The following is a 25,428-nucleotide window of genomic DNA, read 5'->3' on the forward strand; positions in this document are numbered from 1 at the left end:
AACTGTAAATAAAAACTCTCAAGCTTGTAAAAAAGGAGGCAGTTTTTGTCTCAACGTTCTAGAAAAAGAAAAAGAAAAAATAAATACAAATTTACTTTTTTATTTTTATTTAAAAAAAAAAAAAAAAAAAGAAGATGAAGAGAGAATTAGCAACAACAAAAAACATGGAGCATAGGAAGACTAACCTTCTACGCTGGGCGTTCGAAGGTTGTCGGAGAAAAGAGAAAGAGATCTAACACGACGGCAACACAGCTGAGAATTTGTGAGAAGTAAAACTCTCTCTCTCTCTCTATATATATATAGGGCGGTGAAATAGGAGTCCTATCTTTTGTAGGAAACCCATTTAATTAAATAATTAATATATATTCCGTCACCGCCTTTCGGAACAAGTTCTACTGCTGATCGAAGGCTCGAATCTGCGAAAGGAAATCATCTTCCACACAGAGGGCAGCTACAATTCCTTTAATGGCCAATCAGTCCTCGTCCTACCCAATCCTCTGCGCTTCCTTCAATCAGGACGCCAGGTACACCAAAACCCGGAATAATAATTAAAACTTTTAAATCTGTTGTTCCATTTCTCGTTCACAATGCCATAATTTCCCTTTCAATTTGGGAAATTTCTGAACTCTGGGATTTGTTTTCGCGGGAAATCGTTTCTCGGGAAGTGAAAATCAAATTCTGTGGAAACAACAAACGGAGAATTCCGATGTGTGACAGAATGATAACTTGAATTTATTTTCTACCAATTTGCAGTTGCTTTGCGATAGGCACAAGTGAAGGGTTCAAAATCTTTGATTCGAATACAGGGAGGCTCTGTTACGAGCGAGGCGAGTTTTCTGAGTAAAACTCTTAAATTTGAGTACTTTTGCTCTGCAATTTGTTTTTTGCTACATAAGTTAACTGTTATTTTATGTTTGGTTGCATAGAAAGCATAGGTAAAATAGGGAAAGAAAATATTAAAAAGCCCGAATTACTTTCGGTTAATATGATTCCTGGGAATGGTGGAATAAGCTCAAACTTTGTGTCTTCTTAGGAATTTGTCATCAAAAATTGCAAAGCCCCGTAAAATTTGTTCTAGATATGCGATAACCCTACGTAAAGATCGACCATTTGTCCACGAACAGCATGACTATATGCTCGCCGTTTCTCGCCGAGAGATTTTATTTCGAGCTTATGTTTGAGGGTAATTTACGCTTACCTAGAGATTTTAGACGAAACAAGTGGATATTTTGCCCTTTCGATATGCATGTAATGCTTGTATGGGAGACGCATCTTTTATAGAGAAAGATGCTTTGTGCAAGGTAAGGAGCTGACAGTGATCACGAGATAATGATGGAAGCTTATGCAATGTGTAAATTTTAGGAATATAGGAAACTCTACAAATTAATTTTGATGATATGTTAGTTCAGACCTATAATTGACTCCTTCGTGATGTCCATCTTGTTGGAATGTAGTAAATATATCTCAAAATCAAACGTGGAACTAATAAAATGAAGTAGGAGTATCAATTCTCCCTTTATTTGTGAGTATATGCCAGAGACATGGATTTTTCCAGCTAATCTAGTTTTATCTGAATTCATAACAAAAGATATCTGCAAAGATAACAACAGCTAAGTTTTTTTGTCAGGTTTTAAGATGTGGTTATAAAACAAAAAAGGCAGCATTGGATGGATTGACATTGTTAGAAGATGCATTTAGTGCTTAGTATTGGAGCATGACTGATCTACATCCCTCTATATAATCTCTCTCTCTCTCTCTCTCTCTCTTGACACGCACACACACACATGCATACATGCACATGCACATGAAGCACAAATGAGAAATAACCTTCATGGCTGATCCAGCTTCACATTCAATACAACAGAGGAAATTCAGGTAGTTGCTGCCATCACACTGTGATTGGTACACATTTACATGTTGGTCTCACCACTTTTGCATTGAATGCAACACATTGACAGTGGGATCCATGTGTGACTCATGGTTCAATCAACCGTCAGCCATGTATATGTGTATTTAGAGAGACGTGATCAATATTTTACAGATGATTTATATACTATTTTCACATGGTCAATATTTTTCAACTAGTAATCTATTGTTGGTTTTCTTTTATAGAGCACTTTTCGGCAAGAACTGAGCTTTACTGTGATGGCCTCACTTGAATTTTCTTTTTATAGTGAAGCTTAATTGAAATCCTAGATTAAGTTCATGACAAATAAGTTTTTGTTTTTTTGCTAGCTATTGGAGCCTTCATTATTGTTGAAATGTGGTTTAGCTCCAGTCTTCTTGCCATTGTTGGAGCTGGGGAACAGGTAATTGGGCCATCTTTTTTTTTTTGATAAGTAATTGGGACATCTTACTCACAGAGGGTGTTACGATATCCATATCTTACTTGCTCATTACTAACTTTTGTTGTTTCTGACTGCAACAGCCATCTTTATCCCCACGCTGTCTTTGTTTGTTCAATACAAAAACTGGGGCTGCTCGCCGAAAACTAAATTTTTTAACTTCAATACTTGCTGTTCGCATGAATAGGGAAAGGTAAAAGATCTTACATAGAAAGTGAATTTGTGCTAGAGATTCTTGTTTTGATTTTCTGCTGCTGGATCCATGGCAATAATTATTTTGATAATAAGGGGGGGGGGGCTAAATATGTTTGATAGTAGCCTATATAATGAAGGGCTATTGTAATGGCAACATTGTTCATGGCTGTCCGAAAATTAATATGAATGAGGATATGTGCGCGGAATGGATCTTCTCCTTATGTGGGCAGCAATAATGTTGAGCTAAGATATTTGAAATGCCTAGTAACACTTGGGGATATTAGGTACTTGTTGACATGTCTAACATCTGTTTAGACTCACATGCCTTGTCGACATGCCTTCACTGCATGATTGTACAAATGGGGCTCTTCGTTTGAGGAGTATAATTCCATATAGGTATTTTCCTTGTCAGTTTGCTCTTATGGCCCTTGTACATGCATCAAAACGTAAGTAAAGAGGTATGTTTAACATAGTAGATTCACAAACACATCTATATTGCCTAACTTTGCAATTCATAAAATATGGAATTTAAGGGGAAGCCTACTTCATGTATGTCAACTTTGATAGCACTTGAAACTTATGTGTTAGAATATTAATAATATGATTAAATTTACCATTTTTTATTAGATTAATTTTCTGGAACAATCAATGATTTAACATAGTAATAGAGCATAAGCCTCAAGTTTGAATCTTGCCTTTATAGTTTATCCCCAATTTTAATTAAATATTTCACTTGTTTCACCTCATTTGTTGAGGAGGATTTTGAGCTCACACTTGATAGAGGTGTTAGAATATTAGTTAAATGATTGGATTTACCATTTTCTATAAGCTTAAGCTTTTAGGACAACTAGTGATTCAATACTATGTAGAAGAGGAACTTGGATATTTTGCCTAAATTAGAGGTGAGTTGGACTTGGCTGGGACTTCTTTTATTAAAAGAGTTGTTAGAATAAGAAAATTAATGCACCAGTTCATATCAATTTAAGCTTTGAGTAATGCTACACACACTCCCACTCCCATACTCCCTGATATGGTTTTTAAAATTACTATTAGATCAAAATCTAATAGTGATCCATCTCAAATCCAATCGTGATTTTAAAAATCACGTCAGGGAGTGTGAGTGTGAGAATGGGAGTGTGTGTAGAATTACTCTTAAACTTTTAGGCAAGTATCAAGTAGGTGGTATTAGATTTGAACCGTATTTCCACTCTATACCTTCCATTTATAGTTAAGAATTTCATGTGTTAGACTCTACTTGTTAAGGGGGAATTCTTTTTCCATGCTTGAAAGGTGTATTAGAATGAATGATAGAATTCAATATCTTCTATAAACACAAACTTTTGGAAGAAGTCGTAATTTATCAAGATTTTTTTTCATAAACTATTTGGATATATGCATTCTGTATTTTCATTTGGATATCGAAAATGAGTACCAGTAAGAATATTATATGGGGGGTTTACTGTTGGTAATGTAGCTCTCTTCAAACTTGTGTACTTCAGGCTCTCTGTACTTTTTACTTGATGCTTAAACTCACATATCTTTTGCTGATATTTTTTCTTTTCTGTAATTCAATTAGGCCTGATAATAGGTATCAAACATTTCTATACCTGTGATCTGTTTATGTTGTGTAACATTATTGTATTAGAAGTCAAGATTTATTATGTTCTTGAGAGTCGGGATTCATTATATTCTTGATCTTGTCCATTAAACATTTTTTAATTGGTATAAATCTAGCTTTTCCATAAGACATGACTATTCTTTCATGAAGAGGACTCTAATTTTGTTTTGTTTGTTGTTAATTTTATTGATATTCTATCTTGGTAAATGCAGGCTCGTTGTCGTTTTGCAGGATAAAACATATGTGTATGACTTAAATTCTGTTAAAATATTGGGTACTATTGATACGGTGCCAAATCCAAAAGGTGAGGTTGAAAAATGTTTCTTTAGCTCCTGTAGTGGCATTCATAATTTGTTCAATGTGGATAATTTTTCATAAAGTTCTGGCTGCTGTTTATCTTTCTCATTCCCTAGTTTTGTACTTTTTTTTCCCCTTTGTTGCTGTTATTGATTCCTTCTGTTTTTAATTTCCATTGTTGTTCCTCTTGTGGACTTCTTGAGTACTTGGGCAATACCTCTTTGGCCTTTTCTTTTTTAACTAGATAAAAATTCTTTATTTTATGAAGTTCTTTGCTTATTAGACAGAAACAATGGTAGACACTTTTATTCCTACATGATTGATATCAAAATAGTTTCCAAATTGAGACAGCACTTTATAAGTCAACCTGGAAAGACATCTAGGTAATAAACTTGGGATTGTTCAGCCGCTCTCATGAATCTGATGATACATAATACGACTTACCTTACCTTTATTTTGCTAACTCTGCAGCTAATTATGCAACTAACTACTTCTTTTCTGAATATAATTGAAATAATGAAGTTCAAGAGTATCAGTAACACATTATGTGAATAACATCCAACCCAACTGACTTTTTATAGCACTTTTATTCCTACATGATTGATATCAAAATAGTTTCCAAATTGAGTCAGCACTTTATAAGTCAACCTGGAAAGACATCCAGGTAATAAACTCGGGATTGTTCAGCCGCTCGCATGAATCTGATGATACATAATACGACTTACCTTTATTTTGCTAACTCTGCAGCTAATTATGCAACTAACTACTTCTTTTCTGAATATAATTGAAATAATGAAGTTCAAGAGTATCAGTAACACATTATGTGAATAACATCCAACCTAACTGACTTTTTATAGCATACAAGTGTCATGGTTTGATGTGTACCAAAAACATTACAGAACATGTACCATATTCTTTTAGGATGTCTAATCACACTTGTGCGAGAAACTGCTTTGGTATGATAGTTATTAGTGAATAAAATTGGAGCAACTCAACAGCATTCAACATTTAAGACTCCTGTTTATCTTAATTGCTCTAATGCAATGCAATATAGGAACAGAAGGTTATGGTAAGCAAATGGAGCAAAGGCATATAATTCAAGGATATGATTTTTACATTATATTATTGTCTGAGATATTAAAATTTCTAGAGGAAGAGATTACATAACTTTGATTTATGTATGATAGTACTTTATATAGAGAATTTTGCCTGTTATATCTTTCACATGCTTCCATTGGTTCATCCTGCGATGTGTATTTGGAGGTGTATGAATATTGTATTGGTTTTTCTTTTTTTTAAGTTTCATATTTTGGATCGAGTATTGTAGTCTGGTGGGAAGCATCAAATATTGCTATTTCACAGCAATCCAATAGTTACATTGAAATAGAATCTGTAAAGCTTTATCCTTCAAACAAAAAATTTGACTTTTGCAGAACTGACGTCATATTAAATACTCGAATTTTTAAAAGCTGTTTTTTCCTTTTCTTTTTCCTTATTTCCCAGGGCTTTGTGGATTCTCGCCCAGTTTGGATGGTTGCTTCTTGGCTCTTCCTGCTAGCACCACCAAAGGATTGGTGTTGTTGTACAATGTCATGGAGTGCCTTTCACATTGTGAGGTTACAGAATTAATATTTCTTCTTTACATATTATGAAATTTGATGTTTAAACATCAGGAATCCTCCTCAGTTTATTTCTGTCACATTTAAATGTTTTTTTTTTTCTTTCTTGGCACGATTAAATGTTGTTTTAGTTATTATTATTATTATCCCCTCTTATGATCACGATGGTAGGAAGCTTTTTCAAAGTGAAGCAGAGAGCACTTATACTTTGCAGCCTTAAGTGGATAAGATAACAAAAATCTAGATGATCTACTTTTTAGCTATTGACAATATGGTCACTTAATGATCTCTGTCTTTGAATCTTTGCTTGTGCTATTATTATCCCCTCTTATGATCACGATGATAGGAAGCTTTTTCAAAGTGAAGCAGAGAGCACTTATACTTTGCAGCCTTAAGTGGATAAGATAACAAAAATCTAGATGATATACTTTTTAGCTATTGACAATATGGTCACTTAATAATCTGTCTTTGAATCTTTGCTTGTGCTATTATTATCCCCTCTTATGATCACGATGATAGGAAGCTTTTTCAAAGTGAAGCAGAGAGCACTTATACTTTGCAGCCTTAAGTGGATAAGATAACAAAAATCTAGATGATCTACTTTTTAGCTATTGACAATATGGTCACTTAATGATCTCTGTCTTTGAATCTTTGCTTGTGCTTTTGTTTGGCCAGCATAACCCAGAAACCTATTGCATAGGAAAAGGCAAACCAAAATATATGGGGATTTTCAAGTTTTAGATAGTTCATTAAGTCACATGAACCATTTTTTATTTATTTAGTAATTGGCCCCAACGGAAGGGGGAAGGGAAATCAGTCACATGAACCATAAGCCCTAGACACGCTACATTTTATTTTTGAAAAGCCTTGAGGAGTTTTTAGGACCAGTGGGCTACCTGGGCAAACTGCCTTGAGGTATGAGTTGAGATGAGCCTCAAGAAGAACCGCTGGTTATACTTGCAGATCTGATTCATGCTTTTATACATGAAGGAGCAGATTTGTTTTTGAATTTTGTGCCCTTATTTCACTTGTTATTAGATATTGAACAAAAAATATTCTCTTGTTCATTTCATTCACGTTCTCATTCAAATTGAATTACAGATAGATGCCCATCGTGGACCTCTGGCTGCAATTTCCCTTTCTTCCAACGGGACGTACATAGCAACTGCTTCTGAACAAGGAACCATAATCAGAGTCTATTTGGTTTCGGATGCGACTAAGGTGGGAATAGCGCACCATCCATTCATAGGACTTGGTATATGGAGTATCTATGTACTTGATTATATGCTTAAAGCGGGCTGTCAAAGACAACTGCCATTACAGATGGAGATGGGGACCAAAGAAAAACAGGGGGCTTCGTATCTAATGTGGCCCTCATTTTAGAATTGATAAGAAACTAACTATTGAAATTCCTTTTCAAGTGTCTTAAATGTTCTTCAGGACAGTTTCTTTAATCTACAGTGATTTTCTAGGTTAAAATAATTATCTTTCTTTATGTGCTCTGAAATCAAATTTTTCAATCAGAGAATGGAGCTGAGAAATGGATCCATAACTGGCGGGACCTAATCTTTTCGTAGCATGATGCAGTGTCCTACTGTTATTATGATGCATAATCAATTATGGCTTAGATTTCCTCTTATCCCCTGACTCAAAATAAACTAGATTTCTAGAAGCAGTACAGCGCTATCTCTGGTTGTAATATCTTACATTGGAATTTGAATCTAACTTGTCTTTCTTTGGCAGTCATATAGTTTTCGAAGGGGGACATATCCGTCAACTATATTTTCCTTGTCATTTGGGCCATCTGTACAACTTCCAGATATTCTTTCGGCTACAAGTTCTTCAGGTTCTCTTCATGTTTTCTCTCTGGGATTTGCTATAAATCAAAGGTGAGAAGTGAGAACTATACCTTAGTGTTGTCCTCCTTTTATTTCTACAATAACCAATGGGGATATGTACATGGCCAAATAATATAGGACATGACTTGTTATATTTTGTTGTGTTTTACGATGTTTCAATGGATGCTTGATGTTTTTAGTTAACCACTTGGTTTCAAAAGTTTCGTGGACCTTATATGGTTTCTGTATTTGGCCTGGACAGTATTATTTTCTGTCAATCCTTTTAGTCACAGTTGTGATTTATAAAGGATTTGCAAAAAATATATAATCTTTTTTTCTCCATACTTTTACTCTTGGCAGAAGCCGGAAATCAAGTAGCATTCTTGGATCAATAATACCTGACTCTGTCACTGATGCACTGGATCCAGCTCACCATCATGTGCTTCATAGTGCTGTTACAGCAGGAGTTAAAAGGTGAAGCTGTGTATAAATGATATAATGTATCCTTTTTAATGAACTAAATGGCTGATCTAGAAAGATTATGGTACTATAAATATGGCATACTGTATGGCTGGGGTTGTGACCTACATTGTGACTTCTGCTTGGCTGAGATTGAAGAAAATCTGTTGATTTTCGACTTCCACCTACCTTTCGTTTTCTTCGGATAAACCTAAAATAACTCCAAGAAAAGAAACGGATCAATAGGCCTGTGGACTGCCTGATTTGCATCTTACAATGCAGCATCTGCTTGGCTGAGATTGAAGAAAATCTGTTGTTTTTCAAGTTCCTCCTTCCATTCATTCTCTTCGGATAAAATTACTCCAAGAAAGAATGAATGGAAAAGAAACAGATCCATATGGCTGTGGACTGCCTGATTTGTGTCTTACTTATCATTCTATTTTTATGAGAAATAAAGGTCTTTATTTTAGTTTTTTTGGTTTTATTTGGTTAATGTTCTATTTCTTTAATGTTTAAAAGTTGAACAAGAATTTGGAGAACAAACAAAAATTGTGAGGGGGAATATGGAAATTTTCAATGCTGAATATAATAAAACAAAAGGTACATGTACATAGAGCCTACAGAGCAATGCTATATATGATGGCTACGATATTTCAATTAAGTTTCCAGCTAAACAAAAGATATGACAGTCCACGACTTATACTAGTAGATGGTGTAGAATGTAGAAATTTGTCAAAATGTCATTTTTGACATAGAAATGCATTGTTGTTCTTATTCTCTCTCTCTCTTCTCTATTTTCTTTTTTTCTTTTTCTTTTTTTAAATATTCTTTTAGGTCAGTTATTTATGCAATCAGTTGTTCTGGTACAGCAATGCAGTGATTCGCAAAGTTGACAAGCTTGCCAATGCATCCACATCTGGAGCTGTATATTGCAAGTGAGTTTTCTGACATTGTGCCAATCTTTTAAAATTGCCTCTTTGGCAGGTTTTTCCGTTTCTCTTCCCCAGCACTTCCCCAGTGCTTCACTGTTGGGTTTGAGCTTTTGTCTACTTAGATTAGTACCTATGTTGATAAATCTCTTAACAAGTATCACAAAAGGAATATGAAATTCATCTTCTGCAAAACCTCAACAAATTCAGAGAGGTTAGTACTGATCTTACTGCGTATGCAGCACTCTGGAGCTACTCTGCATGTTAGTGAATATGAAGTTTCATTGAATCTTTCACACTGATTGCCCTATCAAAAGGTGCATACCCTCTAGCTCAAGAAGCGCCCTGCATGGTTGTTTCCCTTGTTATTGCTCAAACCCCACCTCAAGCTGATGTTAGTGGTACCAAAGCGTCATTTATGAAATGTTTCCATGTGTCCTTCGTTGCCTTAAGTTATTACAGTCACTTGATGCTTCTGGTTATTTCCTAGATCAATACACATCATGTTGTAGATTGATCATATTGTTACCGAGTTGATATTGGATTTTGTTTCAATGTCAATTAGAAGCTACCAGCAGCTATGCTGAGAATATGTCAATGTTGATGAAGTTGCATTGTAATTTTAATAATCATTCATAGATCATCTTTCTAAAATTGAAGATAGTCTTGCTTGCAATTGGTCATACAAGTGCATTAGCATCTATACTGACGACGGAAAATATTATCAATGTTGATCCTGAAAAAACAGATGTCGTGCCTTTTCTTTGTTTTGGTAGAAAATGATGTAGCAGCTCTTTAAGAAGTCTGGCAGGGAATTAGTTTTTAAAACCCTGGCCGCACTTGAGGATTTTATTTCACTTGTCAGTTGAGGTTTCTCATTTATGAAAGATAGATTGATATAAGCCTGGCAGTGAATTGATTTTTAAAACCCTAGATATATTGCTTAAAGCTTTATAATCTGCTGAATATATTGTAGGAATCACCCTATTGTTTTGTGTTCTTTTGGTTTTGAATTTTCCAGGGCTACCATATCCATAATAAACTACAATGGGCACTTCCAGGAGTACAGCTTCACTCTCAACCATCAAAATGAGCCTTCTTGGACTTTGGACCATGAACTCAATCTTCTAACAGTGGTCTCAGATGACACCAACTCATGATCAAATGTTGCATGGCATCCATCTTTAAAGCTTGGTAAAGTGCACTTTTTATATTAATACATCCTATACCCAGCGCCCCACCCACCCCCCCCCCCCCCCCCCCCCCCCCCCCAATGGAGAATGACTTTTTCAGCTTGCAGGATCTCTCTGTATTTATATTGTTGCTTACATAACAAAACCAAACAATTTAACTGAAGCAGGAGAGTTGATGAAATTGTTTTGCAGTCTTAGGGTTTAACCTTGATGGAAGATGAAGACTTTGACAATCAATTATGTCATAATTGATTATCCAATACATGTGATATGGTTGCTTTGGCAATCATTCTATAATATTTGTATAGAGCATCCATGTAAATATTACTTTGGCAATCATTCTATAATATTTTTATATATCCTTCACTATTTTTTACTTCTTGTTCTTTGGCTTTTGCAAAATTGAAGTGTTATGTTAATTTTTAGCTACATTATTAATGATTCTTTTTAAATTTAAAAGGAAGGGAAATTTCAGAATAACTTATGTTTTCGTGCGATTTCAATTTTCTTCTCAAGTTTAGTTTTTCACTTTTTAAAATTCACTCTGTCCATAAAGAATTGATTACACATGAAATTAACCTGTTAATGTCACGTAAGCACTAAGCAGTATGCATGTCGCATGTTAAAAGCAAAAAAGTACTGAAAAATATATAGAATCTGTTCGAGATTGTATTGATAAATATATAGTTTTTGGTTATAGAAAAAGACTATTTCATACTTTCTCTAAAATGTAGTTTTGGATTTTTTTAAAAGCAAAAAAGTACTTTTAAATTTTTTTTACTAAAGGGACTAGTTTTTGTTTGGAATTTTTTTTATGTGCTAAAAGTAATTTTTAAATTCTTTAATATAATTCCAAATAGGCTCTGAACCAGGGAATTGTTGTGCCCCTTTTATATTTTTTCTTTGAATTAAATAAAAATTTATTTTTAACATGTGGCACATGTAAACAATTTTCGATGGAATGGATGAATTGAACTTAAAAGAGTTAAAAGCTTGTTTTTAGAAACTCTTAAGTAATTTGAAATTGTGTGAGAACTCAAGAAGTTTGACCCAAATTTTCCTAAAAGAAGTAGGATGTGCTACTATGAGTACAGCTAGATACTATAATTCTGCCCAATATTTATCTAATAATACTGGCGTGACACTTTCAACGAATCATTAGATTAATCCTTATTAAATAAATAAATAAAAAGATATAATGGTTGATTGGAAATGCCATGTTAACATTATTAAATGCAATTATAGTATTTAACCTTTCTAATTACCATCGCATTGTCAATTGGCAATTATGTGCTGAAGTCCTGAAAATTCCAAAGTACGAACAAGCAAGACTGATGCAAAATTGAAACGAAAAGATTTAATGATTTTCTATCTCATTGACTGAGTTTTTAGCATTGGAAGGCCTTGTGGCCTTCCTCTGTCCCTTCAGCCAACAACCTTGTTGTTTTGTACTATTTATTTCCTTCTTATGTTATTTGATTGTCTTTTGTTCTGGGCTTTTAGTCTTGTTTCTATGTTGTTATTTTCTTTGTATTTAAGAGTCCTTATTATTGTTTGTTCCTATCCGTCCTTTGGGGTTTGGAGTGCATTGCGGAACTTTTATAGTTTCGTGCTCTTTTCTAGACTTTTTGGCAGTGTCATCTTTGACACACCATATATTACCACCTTAATTGGTGATCCATTTTCTTGGTTTTCGTGCCAAAAAATAATAGGCCTGCATCATTCATTTGATGCATTGCCCGATCTGATACGATGGTGGCATTTTGTTTGGGGTGCCCAACCCATTGTTGTAATTTGTAGTTTCTTTGTTATGTACCAAAAAATAAAAAATAAAAAGACTCATGCAAAATTGAGACGAAAGGATTTAATGATTTTCTATCTCATTGACTGATTAGCATTGTAAGGTTTATTAGTGGAGTTTCCTTCCACTTCCTTGGTTTTTTCCTTCTTTTTCTAATAATGTTCCTGCGTATTGTACATATTTTTACAGGAGAAAGTGCAACCTTTTTTTTTTCTTTTTTCTTTTTTGATATTTTTCCTTCCTTATTGATGACCTATTTCTACATTTTTATTTTTAATATCCACAAGAGTTTATTTTAAGAATCCATGTGATTGAGAAAGCTGCAAAATTTTGGAGAAAATGGAACACGTAAACAAGGAAGGTCAATACTCCGCATGAGAGGGGATGTATACATACGCATCAATTTTCGTCTATTACTAATTCAACAACAGAATCCATTAAAATAGAAAGCCCAAAACAAACAGTTCTTATGGTAATAACAGTTTTCAAACGTGATAAATACACAAGGCTAAGATACAATCATTTTCTCATGCCCTTCTTTCAGCTTTTCACCATTTCTCTTGTACTGATCTTATAGTTGTTTTCTTGTTCAATATATATATATATTTTTTAATTTTTTTTTATTATTTTGGGGATCAATCCGCAGTCATCGGTTGGGCCATACAACACCTGAAACGGGCTTTGCGGACAGTTGTCATGATCTCAGTCTCTGCATTCTCAAGCATTTTGACAACTTCGGCGAAGGGCGGCCTAACATCAGGGTTGGCATCCCAGCATCTGGTCATGATTTCAGAGAGAATTGGTAAGCAATCATGGGGGATGGTCGGCCGGACGCCTTTGTTGACAACTGCAAATGCTGCCTGCACTGCTGTCATGTTTTGAAATGGAAGATTTCCAGTAATGAGTTCCCAGAGAACAATCCCAAAGCTATAGACATCTACTTTCTGTGTGTAAGGCCTATGCTGGATCATCTCCCTGCAGAACCAGAGAAGAAAGGCAAGTAGACAACATTGTAAATTTGAATTTTAAGAAATAGGCATAACAAATAATAGATCACCATAACTACTTTATTTCAAGAATCAATAATTTCCAAACCATCCTTAATGGATGGCAAAACAAGATTATGACTAGAAAACAAGATATTTACAAGATCTTGATGGCTAAATTATTAGACTAAATCAATCACTAGAACAAAATCACGTCTTAATCCCAACTATAAAGGGATTGGCTCCATGAGTCCTTTTACCACCCATGTTACTTCTAATTGTCCCTCCAAACTAGAATCAATCGCCTTTTTCTCAACAATACATTCAATGACCTTCACTTGACACGCCAGAATTACGAGATGATTGCAGTTAGCACAACATGCTGCTATGAATAAGAAAGTTGTTTTCCTCATTAAACAATTGATAAATCTAATTGAGCAATTCCATTAGTTACATGTTTCAGTTAACTAGTATGCTAGTTGAAAGAAAGATCAAGATACATCCAAAACATGTTGATAATTACCCGATAATTCTATGGGGGGAAAATAAAAGCCTTTTGAAGCAATCAACAAAACTGTCATTGTCAACTTATGTAACTAATATAAACTTCTACCCAATAAAATAAATTGACTACATAATCTTTTCAAATGTTTTTTTTGTTTCTGTTAATGTCATGAAAGTGAAATGTTCCACTCTTTTTTCTCATTTTTGCATTATAATATCTCCAAATTGATCACTATTGGGATCCTTAATAGCTACTAAACTCTACCGCACAGACCCCACAAAAAGTTTGGCTTCAATATACGAAATTCTAAACAAAAGCAACATTAAAGTTACTGAGCATAAATGTCAGCCACCACCCTCCAAATTGTTGCCCTAATCTGCATAAAACATTACATGTGTACCTTACGACACTACTGTAGATAAGTTAGGCTTCATGTCGTGGCCTATACATTGAAGGACAATATAGTTGCCATAGTTTTTCATACATAAACAAATGTCCACGGATATAACATCATTTATTAAGATTCCAGTATGATACTGGTTAAACTAATCAATACCCACCACCATCCTTTGCATGCCTGTTGTCCTTGCCACCACCAGCAGTTGATTGCTTCCTTCACCCAACCATTAGACTTAGTTTCACTTCCACTGCTGATCGTGTGTAATCTACCCATCTGCTACTTTAAGATAATAAATAGCAAAGGGTGTACTACATACTGCAATATTCCCATTGGAACTTAAATTTTATTTCTTTTATAATTTATACTTGCACCCAGTGGATCTTGAACCCAAGACCTTGCTCTTCACCCCCCTTCTTACAGGAGGGGGATATGCCATTCAAGCTAGAGGTTAATGACTCCATTGTGAATTAATTCCAAATTACAATAGCCCTTTCAATATGTTAACAAGAAAAAGAAAAATTCATCAGCAAACTTTGCCAGAATGTCCAATTGCCCCTTAATGTACTGAGCTTATTGTCAGCGCCTTGCCATAGCCAAAATTCTCATCTCTTTCCTCACTGAATGACCTACAAATCTCCCGATTTTGTTCTATTCAGAACAATTGATTGGATCTAAAGCCTTATCTTTCAAAGCGCAAACAACGCAAGGAGAAAGGAAGGGGGTTTTTTGAGGTAGACAATCAGATTATACCTTACATTTGAACTTCTATGGCCATTTTTTGATATCTATTTACCCGAGTAATGCTAAATGTCACCTCATCTCTGTTGTGTTCCACCAAAACTGAAGTAGCTTTTAAATCACCCTTGGATCAAAATCCAATATTGATCTATCGCAAATCCACAGGTGATTTTAAAAGCCATGTCAATTTTGGGGGGACACAAGGGACATGGGTCTTACATTTAGCATTACTCCTATTAACCCACATTTGCAGCCACACCTGTTACAAATTCCATGGACAAACTCTCAGACTTCAACCTTTCTACTAAAAAGTTAAAAAAAAATAGCCCTAAGTTGGCCAACTATCCTGACAAAACAAATAACACAAGCTCATTCACATTTTCCAACCTACAAATAATGCAGCAACAGCTGTCCTGGATCAGTAATTAAAGCCACCAAGGAGTGGAAGCCTTGTGCTGAACTCTATCTAATGGGTGAAAACTGACAGAGATGGTTTAGTACTGCAGATAAGTTCCACCATAAACACATAAATGGGTAATAATTTATAAAGGATTTACATGTGGTAAATAACAACCACCAACAAAGCCCAAAATTGCTAGTGATGTATTCACATACGGAGTATGGAGAGGTGTCTATATAACCCAGAGCTATAACCTAGCGTATAGTATTGAAACCGAGAAGTAAAATAGATTTTAGTCCTTACATCAGTAAATTAAGAACTTTCAGGACCTAAATTCTAGAGTATCTAAAACATAGTGATCAATATATAATACTGCAAATGGACATAGAACTTAGAAGGAATTATGATATTTAAAATTCTTAAATCCAGTTATACATGTTCTTTGATGGCAAAAAGAAAATGAAACCTAGGTTAATAAGATGTAATTCTACAACTATTTATCAGCAATGCCAGCAAAAAGTAGAAGGGGCAATTTGTAATTCCGAAACATTGTTATGTAATAGATGCCACTCATTACTATTTCGATTTAAAAAGATTATATGTATAATTTCTACAGTAAGTTGCATTAATGCGATTTTAAGTGCCTGAGCACCTAAAGAGCATCCCATGTAATGATATAAACATTACAAATAAAGAAGCCAGCAATGACAAAATTGCCAAAGTTAGGATAGAAACACCAACCAGAACACTTAAAATCTTCAAATGAAATTTCTATAAATACCAGAAGAGAGAGAGAGAGAGAGAGAGAGAGGGAGAGAGAGTATAAAAGTTTTGACAGCTAAGGGGCCAAAAAGTCTTACGGAGCCATCCAGCGGTATGTCCCCGTCTCTGGTGTCATTCCTTCAGTCTGCACCTCAATGCGGGCAACTCCAAAATCTGCAATCTTGATGGACTTGTCTGCATTAATCAAAAGATTGTCAGATTTCAAATCCCTGTGAATCAACCCAGGACCATGCACATATGCCATCCCCCTTGCAACATCCAATGCCTGTTTGACTGCCAGTTTCAATGGAACAGCCCGATTCTGTCGCTTCATCAAAAACTGCCGAACAGAACCCCCCTTTGCATACTCAGTTACAATGCACCAAACCATTGGTTTCCTACAGGCACCAATAAACCGAACTATGTTGGGATGCTTCAATGTTGCCAGCATCTTTACTTCCTGCTGAAATTGTTGCTCCATCAATTGTGCCTTTTCTGGATCATTTTCTGGCCTCTCCAAGATCTTTATAGCAACATCCTCACCATTATAAGTACCTCTGTAGAGTTTCCCAAAAGCCCCTTGAGCAAAAGCAGCCCCCATATTAAGTTTCCTTAAATCAATTGTCCATTCATCATAATTCTCAAGCCCCAAAGTGGGGAAATTGCTATCCATTAACGCTTGGGCCAGTGCATCATCACTCAGAGCATGTGTAACTCTTCCTCGACGATTAACACTCAGTGCAACAGAGTGGTTGTCAGAAGCACGCCGCCGCAACCCTTGGTGATTCAAAATGCGAGTGTGGGAGTCATTTGAACCAACACTGCTGTTATCTATAGACATTGCCACAGAGCCTCCACCATTGCTTGTTTGCAGGCTTCCAAAACTATCAATGGACATGTTGGAATTCTCGCCAAGCTTATGGTAAAATACTTGTGACAAATCATCATAGTTGTTGCCATGGCTGTTCAGGTCTATTACTCCAGTGAATTTTGGACCACCTTCCAACATTTTCCCGCCCAGGCAGCAAAACCTTCAAGCCTCTTATTTCTTCAACATTAGAAATCCCAAACTGAAAACCCCCTCAGCAAAACCCTAAAACCACAATCATTCCACAAGATTTTAGCACCGAGTCTTGACTGTAATAAACAACAATCTTATATTTGCAAATAACTTAATTCTCTAAGGGTTCTCTAAATTATTACTTTCTGAGGAGAATTCAAATTTCAAAAAACAGATAACACACTGCTGGAACAGAATAAACAAAGGAAAAGGGAAATGCGAGTTTGAATTAAGCACCTCCATCCAACAGTCCATTATTTGATAAACAAAACAAAATGAAGCGTAAGATGCAAACTTCCATATTTGCTCTCCTGCCCTTGGTTCTTTCAGCAGCCAACTGGAGCTTAAGTTTTATTATCTTGAACACTTAATTCAATTCATTCTCATCCACAGCCTCTTTCAAATAATATTCTGAACCCTTCCATTACATGCCTATTTCTAAACCCAGCAAAAGGAACACCTTTTAAATATCATCATATTACCCGTGTTGTTCATAGCTATATATGGCTAGTAAATAAACAAATAGAAAATAGCAAATAAATAAAAAACGGATAGTTCTTTAAAAACCTTTAAAAAAAAATTAAAACAAAACCGAACAGAACAATTAGCTCAACAAGACAATCTCATACTAAACGGTCAGGTTTTTGCTACATGTAGGGCCCAAAAGAATTTCCCCCTAAATTCTCATAAACCAAAATGAAAACGAAACTAATCATACAAAAAGACAATCTCATAATAAACGGTAAGATTTTAGCTACATGTTGGGCCCAAAAGAGTTTTCCCTCTAAATTCTCATAAGCCAAAATGAAAACGAAACTAATCATACTAAATAAATAAACCCTAAAGAGCTGAGACACCCGAAGCCCCAAAACGGAGTCGAATTCTCACCAAACCAAACAAAATCACACACGCTGATATGAACCGCTTTCAATATCAAGATTTCACGTCATTAAAGCTTCAATTTTCACATATTACAACGAAGCGTAAACAGGTCCAAAACCATAAATGTAAGAATTTTCGCCAAGCAAAGCACTGGAGAAACAGCATAGAACAAAAATTGAGAAAATCAACAAAACAAGAAGTCCATAAAACACAAAAACAGACCCTAAAATCTAAAAAAAAATTTCTTTTTCTTTCTACTATATCATTAAGAGCCTCAATCGACGAATACTCGCGAAACGTACCTCGATCAAGATGGACCGACCGCGCGACGGCGATTCCGATCGAATCGGAAAGCGAAAACCCAAGATGGACGGTCAAGATTGCACCTGAGCCCTCTCTCTCTCTCTCTTGCTCGCTCTATGCGTGGGTATGCAAAATGTAGAAGACGAAGACCGAGACGACCAACAGGAAGAAAGAAAATGGGGGTTTTATCGGTTAATTAATTACTATTTGTTTAGCTTTTGCTATTTCCACACACATCTACTTCTACTTCTACTGCTGTCTCTTATTCTTTTTATTTTACTGCTCTACTATTTTACCGTGCTTTGTTTGTCTTACGTGGCACGCCTTGTGTGGGAACCCATGGCTGTTCTTGCAGACCGACCAGTTATTGACAGCCACGTGTGTGTTCATTTACTCATCCCGTCCTCTACTCCTCTTATCGTTTTTACTTGGATTGGAAATCAACGCTTTTTTTTTTTTTTTTATTCTCAACATCTTGTTCAAATAGTTTATCTTCAGTTTTAACCCATATAATAGATTTGAGTGTGCTTTAGGTTATTATAATTATTCTTATAAATTGAGGCAGCAGTTTACGTGATAATTATTATATTTGTCATTAAATAATTCGATGTAATTATGAATTATATTGCAGTGTCATGTACAATATTACATCAGTTTTCAAGTTCACACATCACTTTGTCACTTCAACCATTAAATAATTAAAAAAAAAGTTTAAATAGTAGACTTGGCTACGACCAAGTCGACATGGCATGACAGATTGCCTCAGCCGCATTAGCTTGGTCGTAGCCGAACATGTCTCATAATTAAATTCAATTGCAATTGATGTGGCACTTCTACGTGGACTATTATATTAATTTATAAAATAAATATAAAGTACCTCAAGTATTTTGTTAATGGATTACTAAATTAAATCATTAAAAAAAGTAAATAACAACATTTGGGGATTCAATTAAAAATACTATAAATTGCATTTTTATTCTATTTTGTTGATGTATAACCCCTGTGTAACCCTTTCAGGAGGTTTGATTGAAGTGGTGGTCTAACCCTAACGAGTTTGGTCCACTACCCATGGAAATGCTAGACCAATTTCTAAGCTAGCAACTTCAAATGGTGGTGTCACATCGCACTGTCATGCTAGTAAATTGTTTTAGACAGCTACGTCAAGAAATAAGGGAGAGGGTTATTAAATGCTAATGAGTCTTGAATTTTTCTTAAAACAATTTCGTTGCTTTTTGCTATATCATTTTTCTTTGTAATGGTGAAAAAGCTAAACGGCCGCTAACCGCTTAGGTGGTTAGTGGAAGCTATTAGCAAATTTTAATAATTACTAACCACTTAGGTGGTTAGTAAAAGCTATTAGCAAACTTTACTAACTATCTAGGTGGTTATGATTAGCAGTTTTAGTTATTAACAGTAACCGCATTTTCATCCCTATTTCATTGTGCTTCTTGTAGGTTTTTTTTTTATTATTATTGATTGTAATCTTTTTCTCTTTTTTGTTTTTATCATTATATACTAACACTAATTTCACTTTGAGCAATGTTATTATTTTTTTTTAGAACGCTATTTAGTATATTGTTATACAACCGTCATATAATTGGGATGACGTCAATAGTGAAAATCAATTTGTACAATAATAAGGACTTGTAAAAAAAAAATTCAAGTGTTGATTTTCATTAGCACATCAATTTAGTTGCATATCAATAATATAGTGGCGTACTAAATAATATTTCTCTTTACTTTTTAATCATCATAAATTAAATTGAATGTTGTGTCACTTGAAACTATTATTTGTTTTCCATCATATTTTTACCGAATCTCAATCGATATTGTTGGCATTTATAGTCAAACATTGAATATTTAATAAAAACCGAGAAACATTTCTTGATGTCTACTTAGAGGGAAAAGAGCCTTCAAATACAGCAAGCTGTAAATATAGTCATGGTATCTCGGTAACATTTTGTCAAAAACTCTTTTAACACTATAAATTGGACAAAATAACTTATAAAATTATCATTATTGAGATCGAGTTTTGAAGGCTAATTTTTCATATTTTGTGCCTTCATATTTACATGCCTTTGTGACAATTTGACCCCCTATGTAAATAAAAAAAAAATAGTTTAGATACAAGATATATAAAAATGAATAAAAAAGAAAAAAGAAAAAATTACACTTTACCCCCAAAGTTTCACTCGATTTGCAATTTGACTTTTAATGTTTAAAAATTTGCAATGTACTTCAACAAAGTATCAAAAATTTATAATGTGACCATCCGTTAATAATTTCTGCTTTCTTTTACGGAAATGATAGAAAATATTAATTTGTAGTTGTATTATGATTATTGCAATTGTGCACACCTGATTGAGAGGCCAATTTGGCTACAAGCCAGGCAAAACAACCAAGGTATATTTTTATTAATTTGTTAATTGTAGGATTAGTGTGTGGGTTTGTATTTTGTCTAATTTTTTATTTTTTATATATAGTGTAAATGATTCAATAGGACTGTGTCAGTGCAAAATCGTCTTCCTTTAGAAATGATTCGATATGCAAAAAATGATAGGGAGTAGCAATTCTTGCAATAAAATGTTGGGAAGCTCAACCAGCTCAACTTTTGTCCGTTGATAATTTAGTGGCAAGGACGGTAAATTTCTATCTTAGTTTTTTTTTTTTTTTTTTTTTTTTAGTTCTTAGTAAATATAAATAGCTAGAAATTAATTGTTTTACATTATTTATTTATTTATTTTTATGTTTTCAGAAAAATGGCACAATGATAGATTTTAATCTATGAACAAATTCTTGTTCAAGACCATGGCTGTGCTCCATGGATAAGGCTGATATCTGCAAACTTCTAGATATGGGAGGAGATGCTTTGAGAAAGGTCAAAAGAAATTTCTTTTGACTTTTTGCTTTTCTTGTAAAGAACTATGAAATTTGTTAGCCCCATATATACATAAAAAAAAAAAATTTAAATTTTTTTTTTTAAAAAAAAAAAGACTATGCATGTTTGCAATATATATATATATACAATATGTAAACATATTTTGCAAATGTCTACCAATATTCAAACTGTCTATACTAGCTCTCATTACCAATGAGATCTAAGGAAGAGCATCACATTAATTGTGAGTTGTGAATCTTTTGGTACTTGAAAAAGACTTTTTGCGAGCCTAACAATCTTTAAATAATATTTTTTCTAATCAGAAAATCTAGTTAAAGATAATTGTGGAAAATAAAATTTAGGTAAGATGCTTCTGATTCATCATATAATACATTTTTTTCCCCAGTGATAACAGTGACTTACATGCTTAGTATTACATGTGGAATGGCGGATGTCACAAGCATTGCAAAAATGCGTAAAACTATATTTCAATTGAGGTAAGGCTGTTTATTTTCTATATAGTATTATGATTATTATTATTATTATTATTGTTATTATCGCGAAATCTAATCAAACCAATTCTATGAGGTGAGATGCAACTGTGGACACCTGATTGAGAGGCCAATTTGGCTTCAATCCAGTCCTGTTTGCAAGCCAGTCAAAACAACCAAGGTATATTTTTATTCATTTTTTAATTTGTAGGATTAGTGTGTGGGGTTTGTATTTTGTCTAATTTATATAGTGCAAATGATTCAATAGGACTGTGTCGGTGCAAAAGCATCTTCCTTTAGAAATGATTCAATATGCAAAAAATGATAGGGATTAGCAATTCTCACAATAGAATGTTGGGGAGCTCAACCAGCTGAACTTTTGTCCGTTAATAATTTAGTGACGAGAACCATAAATTTCTATCTTAGTTAATTTTTTTTTTCTTTTTTAGTTATTAGTAAATATAAATAGGTAGAAATTAATTGTTTTACATTATTTATTTATTTTTATGTTTTCAGAAAAATGGCACAATGATAGATTTTAATCTATCATGGGAAGAACAAATTCTTGTTCAAGAACATGGTTGTGCTCCATGGATAAGGCTGGTATCTGCACACTTCTAGATATGGGAGGAGATGTTTTGAGAGATGAGTGTCTTAAATGAAATTTCTTTTTACTTTTTTGCTTTTCTTGTAAAGAACTATGAAATTTGTTACTCCCATATATACATAAAAATAAATAAATAAACTATGCATCGATTGCGCTATATATATATATAATTAAAATTATACAATATGGAAACATATATTGCAAATGTCTACCAATATTCAAATTTTTTATATTAGATTTAATCACCAATGAGATCTAAATAAGAGCTTATCACCAATGAGATCTGAGAAAAAGCATCACATCAATTTGAAGTTGTGAATGTTTAGGTATTCGAAAAAAGGTCTTTCGATTCATCCTATAATACATTTTTTGCCTTGGTGATGGCAGCAACTTACGTGCTTAGTATCACATGTGGAGTGGTGGATATCACAAGCTTTGCAAAAACGCCATCGACTCTATTCCAATTGAGGGTAAAGGCTGTTTATTTTATATATAGTATTACGATTATTATTATTATTGTGAAATCTAATCAAACAAATTCTATGAGGTGAGATGCAATTGTGGACACCCGATTGAGAGGTCAATTTGGCTTCAAGCTAGACCTGTCTGCAAGCCGGTCTAAACAACCAAGGTATATTTTTATTAATTTGTTAATGTGTAGGATTAGTGTGTAGGTTTGTATTTTGTCTAATTTTATTTTTTATTTTTTTCATATATAGTGCAAATGATGCAATAGGACTGTGTCGGTGCAAAAACGTCTTTCTTTAAAAATGATTCGATATGCAAAAAATGACAGGGAGTAGCAATTCTTACAATAGAATGCTGGGGAGCTCAACCAACTGAACTTTTGTCTGTTAGTAATTTAGTGGTGAGGACAGTAAATTTCTTAGTCAAATTTTTTTTTTTTTTTTAGTTATTAGTAAATATAAATACCTAAAAATTAATTGTTTTACATTATTTATTTATTTATTTATATGTTTTCAGAAAAAAATGACACAGTGATAAATTTTAATCTATCATGGGAAGAACAAATTCTTGTTCAAAACCATGGTTGTGCTCAATGGATAAGGTTGGTATCTGCACACTTCTAGATATGGGAGGAGATCCTTTGAGAGAGGAGTGTCTCAAATGAAATTTCTTTTCACTTTTTTGCTTTTCTGTAAGGAACTATGAAATTTGTTGGCCCCATATATACATAAAAAAAAAGACTATGCATCGTTTGCACTATATTAGTTTATTTTTTATTTTTTATTTTTTATAAGTAATGATTATATAACAAAAAGCGCAGAGGAGTGCGACTCTAGTACACATGAAGTAGACAAGAGGAACGCCGAACTAAAAGAAGAAAACAAAACAATAAAAATCAAAATAACTAATCACTAATGGAGCGAGCCAAGCTGCTGTCCAAGTGAAAAGAGTATAAAAGAAGAACGTTGTGAGTTCCTCAAACAGTCACTCATAATCCTTAAAGCATTTTGCATTCCTTTCTAGCCATAAGCACCACATGAGGCAGAGAGGAACCGTTTTCCACACAATAACACTCCTATAACGACCTCCTAACCACCACAATCAAACAAACCCGCCACACTACAAGGCATGACCCACGACAACTCAAACCGACTAAAAATAGCATGCCATAAAGAACATGCAATCTCACAATGAAGAAGAAGATGATCAATTGACTCCTCATCTGATTTGCACAAGCAACATCTATTAATCATAATAAGGTTTCTCTTTCTAAGATTGTCAATAGTAAGAATCTTCCCTAACATTGTTGTCCAGATGAAGAAAGCCACTCTCGAAGGGGCCTTTGCATGCCAAATACTCTTCCAAGGAAAAAGACTAGCCTCTTTGATTGCAAGAATATTATAGAATGATCTAACATCGAATTTCACCTTACTAGACGGAACCCACCAAATGTTGTCCTTCCCTTTCCCTTGTCATTCTATGGGAATACAGCAAAGTATAGAACGAAGCTAGCATTTCCAGTTTCCAATCGCGAACCAACCGAATGAAACTAACATTCCATTGGAGAGACCCACTTGTAAAATCCATGTTAGTAGCAATAAACGCCTCCTTCACACTAGCTATGTTGTATAGGCCTGTAAAAACTTCCTTGAGAGTCGAGGCTCCACACTACACATCATCCCAAAATTTGATTCTGGACCCATTACCTAGATCAAATCTAGTGTGGTTAGAAAACAACCATCACCCCTTACTAATATACCTCCAAAGCCCCACCCCATGCGACATAGATGTGTCAATGGAGTGCCAACCACCCCACTCTGAACAAAACTTGGTGTCCACTGCAATTCTCCACCAGGCCTCTCTCCCATGCGTATAATGCCAAAACTACTTCCCTAACAGAGCTCGGTTGAACACTCTCAGATTTCTTATCCCTAACCCACCTACAGAGATAGGGGAACAAACCTTGTCCCTACTAACCAAATGATACTCAAACTCTTCACTTAACCCACCCCATATAAAAATCACGTTGAAGCTTCTCTATGTGCTTGGCCACAAAAGTAGGTAAATGGAAGATAGATAAAAAATAAATAGGAAGATTCGAGAGAGTACTCTCAATAAGAGTGACCCTACCCCCTTAGAAAGATACACAAATATTTCAAATGCAAAGAGGCCGTACTACAAGCCAAGACACTAGTCAAATCACCCACATTATCCACATCGCCTATTGGAACCAAAACGGATTTGGCAAAATTCACCTTCAAACCAGAAACAACTTCAAAGCATACAAGTAAAGCTTTAATTGAACAAATTTGATCAAAATTCGCCCCCACAAAAGACCAAAGTATCACTTGCAAACAAGATGTGAGAAATGTTAACCCTCTCATACAATATAGCTCCCACTGAAAAGCCCAAGATAAAACCACTCTCAATAGAAGCAGCAACCATCCTGCTAAACACCTCCATAACAATGACAAACAGAAAATGAGACAAATGATCAGCTTGCCTCACCCCTCGAGAGCTTCTAAAGAAATTGGAAGGAGTGCCATTAATCAAAATGGAGAAACGAACAGTCGATATACAACGCTTTATTCAAGAAGACCATTTCTCACCAAACCCACACCCCCTGAGTAAATACAAAAGAAACTTCCAATCAA

The 25,428-nt window shown here is 34.5% G+C and overlaps 2 protein-coding genes across 4 annotated transcripts; one reads left to right on the forward strand and one right to left on the reverse strand.

Moving 5' to 3' along the window:
* Window positions 1-150: 150 nt before the first annotated feature.
* On the forward strand, window positions 151-10,869 carry ATG18B (autophagy 18 B-like protein). Of its 3 annotated transcripts, none has more exons than XM_088517980.1 (13): window positions 151-269; window positions 317-524; window positions 754-827; window positions 2,236-2,309; window positions 2,429-2,538; window positions 4,371-4,462; window positions 5,959-6,071; window positions 7,176-7,295; window positions 7,818-7,963; window positions 8,273-8,386; window positions 9,241-9,306; window positions 10,322-10,494; window positions 10,686-10,869. In XM_088517980.1, the coding sequence occupies exons 2-12, from the start codon at window positions 466-468 to the stop codon at window positions 10,458-10,460; spliced, it is 1,107 nt and encodes a 368-aa protein (XP_088374106.1). In that variant the 5' UTR covers window positions 151-269; window positions 317-465; the 3' UTR covers window positions 10,461-10,494; window positions 10,686-10,869. The 3 variants fall into 3 exon arrangements, with proteins under 3 accessions (XP_088374106.1, XP_088374105.1, XP_088374104.1); XM_088517979.1 differs by having other exon boundaries at window positions 335-524; XM_088517978.1 differs by having other exon boundaries at window positions 391-524.
* Window positions 10,870-12,681: 1,812 nt separating this feature from the next.
* LOC132184213 (serine/threonine-protein kinase STY13) lies at window positions 12,682-18,522 on the reverse strand. Its single transcript, XM_059597755.2, has 3 exons — window positions 18,330-18,522; window positions 16,184-17,178; window positions 12,682-13,269 (listed from the first exon to the last, which is right to left on the reverse strand). The coding sequence occupies exons 2-3, from the start codon at window positions 17,092-17,094 to the stop codon at window positions 12,930-12,932; spliced, it is 1,251 nt and encodes a 416-aa protein (XP_059453738.1). The 5' UTR covers window positions 17,095-17,178; window positions 18,330-18,522; the 3' UTR covers window positions 12,682-12,929.
* Between the last annotated feature and the right edge of the window lie 6,906 nt (window positions 18,523-25,428).

The sequence above is a fragment of the Corylus avellana genome, chromosome 7, assembly GCF_965113065.1.
Source record: "Corylus avellana chromosome 7, dhCorAvel1.hap1.2, whole genome shotgun sequence".
NCBI lineage: Eukaryota > Viridiplantae > Streptophyta > Magnoliopsida > Fagales > Betulaceae > Corylus > Corylus avellana.

Excerpts from the sequence above, each read along its gene's own strand:
- LOC132184213 (XM_059597755.2), bottom strand. The coding sequence starts at position 17,094 with ATGTTGGAAGGTGGTCCAAAATTCACTGGAGTAATAGACCTGAACAGC. Across the intron at positions 13,270-16,183 it reads ACATACCGCTGGATGGCTCC|GGAGATGATCCAGCATAGGC; the intron begins GTAAGACTTTTT and ends CTGGTTCTGCAG.
- ATG18B (XM_088517980.1), top strand. The coding sequence starts at position 466 with ATGGCCAATCAGTCCTCGTCCTACCCAATCCTCTGCGCTTCCTTCAAT. Across the intron at positions 2,310-2,428 it reads TTGTTGGAGCTGGGGAACAG|CCATCTTTATCCCCACGCTG; the intron begins GTAATTGGGCCA and ends TGACTGCAACAG. Across the intron at positions 6,072-7,175 it reads AGTGCCTTTCACATTGTGAG|ATAGATGCCCATCGTGGACC; the intron begins GTTACAGAATTA and ends ATTGAATTACAG.